Below are 6,898 nucleotides of genomic sequence, written 5' to 3'. Positions count from 1 at the left end.
AAGAAGAGGGAGGAAGGGGGCGGGGTGGACCCCGAGATAACCTGTCCTCCAAGGCCCCATTCATTCTGGAAGCCAAAACAGGTCCTTGGGGAGACCCTGATCCTTCCCTCCCATCACAGCAGGGCACACACAGAGGCTAGCACCACTTATGAGGGGAAAAAAAAAAAAAAAAAAAAAAAAAAACATTTATTTTGGGGAAGCAAAGTAATTGTGGCACGGAGAAGATATTAGCCCATAGAAGATGTGCTAATGTGAGAAAAAAAATATTTTCTCTGCACCGTTTGCGTTTTTTCTTGGAGGAAATTTGTCCTGCCAGGAAAGGCATGAGAAGCACACAGTGGCTGGCCAGGTGAAATGTCTCTTTGAAGGAGGCAGTGCCTGGGGCAGTGGGCCTGCAGGGTGCGGCCTGAAGGGCCCGGCACCAGGGACCGGTTCTGGCAGGGTCTGCTTGGGCACTCTGGCACCCTGGTGGGGAAGGGCCACCCGATCCACTCGGTCTTGTTGGCATAGTTGTGGCCCCTGGGGGTGCCCTGTGGACTGGCTGTCTCCCTCATCACTCTCCTCTGCTCTTGGTAAGAGAGAACCCTGTGGTAGGAGACATTGGGGTCTGCCGAAGCCTGGAGATCCTTTTTGCACCGGCCGACCTCCGGGACCCTGAGTCCCTGGTAAGGCAATATTTTCTCCTCTAGGATCCGCTCCACAGCCCTCACGACCACCTGAGCCTCGGCAGAAGCTCTCTCCATGGCTGACCTGCCCATGACTTGTCTCCGGCCCTGGGATGATGAAGGCTTGCCCTTTTGAAGGGAATCTTCCAGTCCTCTGCCTCTACTGGGAAAGAACCACTGGAACAAGTGCGTCATCCTTCTCCTGAAGTAGCTTTCCGGCGGCGCCTCTTCCTTCTTCAGCAAGATCTCACAGGCCTTGCTTCCCGAGGCTTCTCCTGACTCCTTGCTCTGGACTGGGTGTTTCACCTCACTGATCTGGAGGAGCTTCAGTTCGGACAGCTCTTTGGCAGGCGCTCTCGAGGGGGACCTCCTGGAGCTCTCTCTCTCCTTGGGGGTGATCCGTGACCTGCTCGGGCTCTTACATTGGTGCTGCAGTCCCAGGTGTCCTGGCTGCCTGTAGGGGCTCTGGCCATGGGATCTTTGGCCATGCACCACCTGGGAAGTAGATGTGTCTTCACTGGACCCGCTCTGGAAGCCAGACAGAGATCCCTGAGAAGCCAAGATGTCGGCAGCGATGAACATGTTGGACTGACAGTCTTGAAGGAGACGCTCAGTCGCACAGTCTTGAAGGAGGACCCCAGTTTCACAGTCTTGGAGGAACATGGTGGGGGTGGGATCACAAGGCTGGTTCTCTGACTCCATCAACTTCCGGGGCTCTGATCTCCTGTGCCATGCCTCAAGGCATAGCTCTTTGGGGTCTCGGGCGACCAACTGTGTATGTTGCAGGGGGCTGTCACTTTTCCCTGAAGACCCTGATCTTCTCCCCTTGCCACGGAGGCCTTGGTTGTTGGCCAGCACACGGGGTTCTAAGGTGACTCCCCAGGCAGGGGTCTCCTTGACCTCTCCCACCTCCCCGGGCTCTTTGGCACTCAAATCCTGGGCCTCTAAGTTCAGCTCTAGCACGGTCACATCCCGTGAGACCTGACCCCCATTGACCCTCCTTGGCTCCTTTGTGGCCATTGCTGGACTTGGACTTGACTCCAAGTTGCTGTTCATAAGAGTCCTAGAGGGAGTTTCACTGTGCCAGATTCTACCCACAAAGCCGTATATGGAGGTCCGAGAAGGTGGACTGGCCCCCTGTCCAGCCAGAGGGCCACCCCCAGGTGAGGACCCTTCCAGAGCCTGCTGGATTTCCTCACACGTAGGCTGGGGAACACCGAGGGCCCCCCCCCAGGGGGGGTAAGACTCTTTCATCACCTCTCCTTGATAGGGCTGAGGAGGATTTCCCAAGAACTTGGTGCCTGAGCCAGCCTTGGATATGCAGGTTGCTGAGCGGGGTGGGAAGGACTGGGAGAGGAGGAAGCCCTTCTTCAACTTGAAGAGGTTTATAGTCTTGAGAACCTTGAGGGGGAGGCCCCACCGGTGCTTCACCCTGAGCCTTATGATATGTGCTTCTAGCATCCGCTGAGCATATGGACTGAGGATGGAAAAATCATGGGAGGATTCCCAACACTTGGAAAGCACTGGCTTTCCAGGGTTCCCATGAGGGCTTGGCTTTCCGGGAAGGTCCGAGGCGTGGTGGGCAGCGAGCCTGGAAGGTTGAACATCCAAAGGCATCTGACCCTCTCTGAACTGCCCCAACTTCCTGAAATGGGCTCTCAGGTCCTTCTCTGGGCGCTTCTTTTCTGTGCTGCTTGTGGAGGGCTTCAAGTCTGTGTCTGACTCCTCACGATTTCTTCCTGGAGCCTTCTCTGGAGAGCCTGTTGCGCCCCTGTGTAGATCTTTCCAGATCCTCCCTGCACTGGACCTTGAATCCTTGCCCAGTCTTTTTCCTGGCACGGTCCTTCCTGGGTACCTGGACCCAGTCTTCTGTGTGGCCTGGCAGCTTCCATCCGTAGACTCAGACTCAGATGTGGGACTGTGCCAGCTGTGTGCCTGGGGCACCTTCTGGAACTCTTGGTGAGGCTGTATGTTCAGGTGGACCCTGCAGGAAGGGTCCCTTTCTTGCTTCATGAGCCTCTCCCAAAGGTGCCAGTCTGGTTGCTCACAGAGCTCAGAGTCGATCAATTCTCCAGGAAGGACAGAGACTGACCTGTGGCCCTCGGGGGCTTGGCCACCCTGGGGAAGGTCAGGAGGACCTTGGCTAAAGACTTCCTGAGATCTTTTCACCACAGGGGGTAACTTGCCCCTTTCTAGTTGCTTCTCCAGAAAGTGACATTCCAGGTTTTGAACAGCAGATGACATGTAAGACCATGTCTTCTGGGCTACAGGGCAAGACACCTCGCAGCTACCCATCTCCGGTGGTAGAGAAGAGGGTCCCACTGGGACAGAGGGTGCAAGGCTTGCCTGGGTCTGGGGCTCAGTTAGAGGTGGGAGCTGAGGCTGATCCAGAGGGAGGGGCTGAGGCTGAGTCAGAGGGAGGGGCTGGGGCAGGGGCTGGTCCAGAGGGAGGGGCTGGGGCTGAGTCAGAGGGTGGGGCTTGGGCTGAGTCAGAGGGAGGGCCTGGGGCAGGGGCTGATCCAGAGGGAGGGGCTGGGGCTGAGTTAGAGGGAGGGGCTGGGGCTGAGTCAGAGGGAGGGGCTGGGGCAGGGGCTGATCCAGAGGGAGGGGCTGGGGCAGGGGCTGAGTTAGAGGGAGGGGCTGGGGCTGAGCCAGAGGCAGGGGCTGGGGCTGAGTCAGAGGCAGGGCCTGGGGCTGAGCCAGAGGCAGGGGCAGGGACTGGGACAATCTCAGGGTCAAGGATTGGGGCCGGGCCAAAGGGTCAAGTAAGTCGTGGGTCAGGGAGAGGCGTGGAGCCACATTGCCCTGAATCTGGAGTGGCAAGGCATGAGAGAGCTCATTGAATATGACAGAGGGGAACTCCAGTGGGGGATCGGTCACCCTGACAGTGGCCATCAGGGACTCGCTGTGCAGAAAGGGGAGACCCCAGAAGAGCTGGAGGCATTTCTGCTCCAAATTGTCCCTTGGAATCTTGGGACGTGGGGGCTTGTCAGGACCGAGCAGCTGTTTTGCTTTGTCACTCATGCTCCAGAAGGACGGGCAGCCCATGGTGTCCTGCCCATCACCTGGGGACTTGAACGTTCTCCCGAAAGAGGTCAGCTGGTATTTTGACCTTTCTTTCTTTTCCTTCTCCCTCCAAAACTTCAGTTCTTTTCTCTTGGCAGTGAGTATCTCCAGAAGCTTCTGGACATCCGGGTTGATGGAAGGGGGAATGCTAGTCTCTTCCTGTCTGTGTGTGGGGTCTCCCCAGAACAAGGCCTCTGGTGGGCCATGGGACAGAGGCGCTTGATGGGACTCCAAGCATGTTGAGGTGGACAGGTTCCAGGCATTGGCAGGCGCCTGCCACCAGGACAGGGCCGAAATGGGGCAGCGTGAGCGGCCCAGGCCCAAGATGGCTGGGACAGGAGAAGCTGACCTGTCAGCTGGCCAAGGTGTGTGTGGAGCCGGACTCTGTGGGATGGGGCATGGTGGGGGTGCCCTTGAGTCACACTGAGGGAGAGTCAAAGGAGAGTCCGGCTGCTCTGGGGCCAAGGAGGCTTTCAGAGGCCCAGGAGAGGCCTCCGAAGGAGGGAGACATGGCGGGGAAGGGGGAAGAGCAAGTGGCTGGTGTGAAAAGCCATCCGGGGGGAGGAAAGGCTCCGCTAGCCAGGAAGTACTCAGGGAGGAGTGTGAAGCAACAGAAATTGAGGTCATTGGTCCCGCTGGCAGGGTGGAGGCCAGAGGCCGAGGGGACCCCGTCAATGGAGTTAGGGCAGGTGATGGGGCCACGGTGGGAGCAGCATCTTCCACAAGCTCCCTGCATGGCTGATGGGCTCCAGCTGGCACCCCTCGGCGCACCTGCCCAGGGGCTGCTTGATGTAAGAAGCGGTGAAAGCCCCCCTGGTCAGAGAGCCTCACCAGGCAGCTGTGAGAGACAGGAGGTGCGAGCTGCTGCTGTAGCAGTTGGGGCTGGGAGCGGTCCCCAGAGCCCTCCACGCCCCACACCCACATCACAATGCTCCTGCTGTCCCTCAGCCTGGGGCTTTGGTCACAGTCTGTCCCCACTGCTCCGCCCAGCCCCCCTGAACAGCCCCAGAGGCTGTTCCCTGCAGCCCAGGGGTCACACCATAGACTCGGGGAGGCCCACCCAGGGGAGAAGGGGGCAGATTCTTTACCTTTGCAGGAGGGAGAACAGGTCTTGAAACTCTTTGAGATAATCCAGAAATTTTCTGAAACCTGAAAACAGGAGACTGGGTCACAGCAGAAGGCGGGGTCCAGGGATCTTATGGGAGGCTGGGTACAATGTCTCTTTAGGGGAGACCTTTGGGGGATTGGACTCGGGAGCCCCAAACAGCACTGTTCAAGGCCACATGCCCAAATGGTGATTACAGGATTCATGATGGGGATCACTTTGTCTTTTCCAAAGTGCTTCCTTGTTCATGACTTTGCTGGGGGAGGAAGGACCACTTAGCCTCCAGAAGAATCTAAGCAGAGTTGAACAGCTTGTCCACAGTGGGAGCGGGAGGTCCCGCCCCCAGTCCAGGCCCTGGGGCCCCTGGTGAGCGATACCCGTTTCCAGCCCCTCAGGGCTTTGTTCTGGTGCAGAATCTGGGAAGCCTCCGGGTTCACTCTCCCTCCTCAGAGTCCCCAACCCCCACCCAGGGCTCTGTTTCCTGAGGGATGGGCTCAGGCCCTGGTGTCCTGGAGACAGTGGGACTGGGCCTTCAGAGCGGGGGCCACAGTGTAACTGGGGTATGCAGGGGTGAGTGGCGGACACTCACCTTTCAGGGTCTGATGTTTCTTGCTTCTGTTGCTCCTTCTCTGTGGCTCCACTTGGTACTGAGATAAGAGAACACAAGGAGGCTGGGACCCTCACCCCAGCAGCAGATGACCCAGTGCTCAGGGGCCTGACCTCCGCTAGAGAGGCAGCTCTTAACCTCCGGTCCTTGGCCACTGGTCACTGTGTTTGGGATGCTGTCCTGGACCCCTCCACCACCCCTGGACTCCGGCCCGAGATCTTCAGGGCCCTCTAACCCTTGCCTGGTCTGGCTTGTTCTGGATGGATGGTGGTCTACTCTCTCCTGAGAATACCCATTCTATTCTTTCCCCTTTAAGGAGTCTCTCCAGTGACTTGGAAACGTGGAAAGAATAATAGAAAAGATGATAGAATTACACTCTGCTGGGTCTGGGCTGAGGGTTCCTTACCTTCCTGCTCTTCCTGTGTCTCTTGCCTGGTGGTGAGGATGGATCAGGCTGGAAATAGGAAAGTAAGAAGACGAAGAGCCCCAGTCCACATACGAAGGCAAGGATGGCATTAACTGCCCAGAATGTGGGACTGGAGCTCAGCCAACCATCAGTAAGGAATTCCTGAGGGAAGAGATAATTCTCCATCTCTTCCCTCTGAAAAGCATTAGCGTCCGATCGCACTGCTGCCTTCAGGTAACTGAGCCCTGAGAGTTAGTGACCGATCGCACTGCTGCCCTCAGGCAACTGAGCCCTGGGTGTGTACTTGCAGACACAAGCCCCATGCCCACATCACAGTGCTGTGGTTTGGTCACAAAGCGCCCTTGAGGGCAGGTAAGGGACACAAGTAGCCGGGCCACATCCCCGTCCACCACTAGCCCTGTAGCTCTGTCATCCCTCCACCCTCCCAGGCCTGACATTCCTACCCACTCACTGTGCTAGAGACAGACCTTTGTCAATTTGCCTTTCATCCTGCGTGGAGCTCAGAGAATACCTGTTCCCCTTGAGATCTCCAGTTGTGCTCCATCAGTTTCATAGCTTTTAAAAATATGGAGTTGTCCTTGGAATTTTGGTTACTTCCCAGGAGCTTTTTGTCCTCTGTCTGCAGCTCCAGTCTCCCCACATATGTTCCTGCCTTGCATCACCCTAGGAAAAATGAAACTCAGATTTCTTTTGTGCTGCTTTAGCCGTGTGCAATTTGAAAACTTCTTAAGATGTTTTATTTCAATTATCTTCACTAACTTCAGCTAGAGGGACTTAGAAAATTAATGACTATTCAAAATTTACAGGGCTAAGGAAGTACAAAACAAATTAAAATAGTTAAACCTCCCAGGTATGTTTCTCAGTCCTTTCTAGCGTTTTTCCCTCTGAGATGAGCAGAGAGTAAACCCCAGAAACACTTTCACAACATTCTGTAGAGGCACACATGTACATGCTCACGCACATTCCTTAACAAATTCAGCATTTTCAAATCTTGGAATCAAGTTTCCGTTTTGTTTTGTTTTTGCTTT

General features: G+C 56.2%; 1 protein-coding gene across 2 annotated transcripts; it reads right to left on the bottom strand.

The window, feature by feature from the left end:
• Positions 1-219: 219 nt before the first annotated feature.
• Positions 220-6,453, bottom strand: LOC125084684 (spermatogenesis-associated protein 31E1-like). Of its 2 annotated transcripts, XM_047702355.1 has the most exons (5): positions 5,850-6,453; positions 5,426-5,483; positions 4,820-4,880; positions 3,354-4,569; positions 220-3,089 (listed from the first exon to the last, which is right to left on the bottom strand). In XM_047702355.1, exons 1-5 carry the CDS (start codon positions 6,033-6,035, stop codon positions 228-230), a joined length of 4,383 nt encoding a protein of 1,460 aa, XP_047558311.1. In that variant the 5' UTR covers positions 6,036-6,453; the 3' UTR covers positions 220-227. The 2 variants fall into 2 exon arrangements, with proteins under 2 accessions (XP_047558311.1, XP_047558310.1); XM_047702354.1 differs by lacking the exon at positions 5,850-6,453 and having other exon boundaries at positions 3,354-5,671.
• Positions 6,454-6,898: the final 445 nt, after the last annotated feature.

This window comes from Lutra lutra, chromosome 14, assembly GCF_902655055.1.
Source record: "Lutra lutra chromosome 14, mLutLut1.2, whole genome shotgun sequence".
Lineage (NCBI taxonomy): Eukaryota > Metazoa > Chordata > Mammalia > Carnivora > Mustelidae > Lutra > Lutra lutra.
This window is presented reverse-complemented; position numbering and strand designations above follow the sequence as displayed.

What these genes read in the sequence shown, in the direction of transcription:
- LOC125084684 (XM_047702354.1), bottom strand. Translation starts at nt 5,042, where the DNA reads ATGAATCCTGTAATCACCATTTGGGCATGTGGCCTTGAACAGTGCTGT. An exon ending in TGCCTCTGGCTCAGCCCCAG is followed by an intron (nt 3,090 to 3,353) that starts GCCCTGCCTCTG and finishes CCCCTGCCCCAG; the next exon opens with CCCCTCCCTCTGACTCAGCC.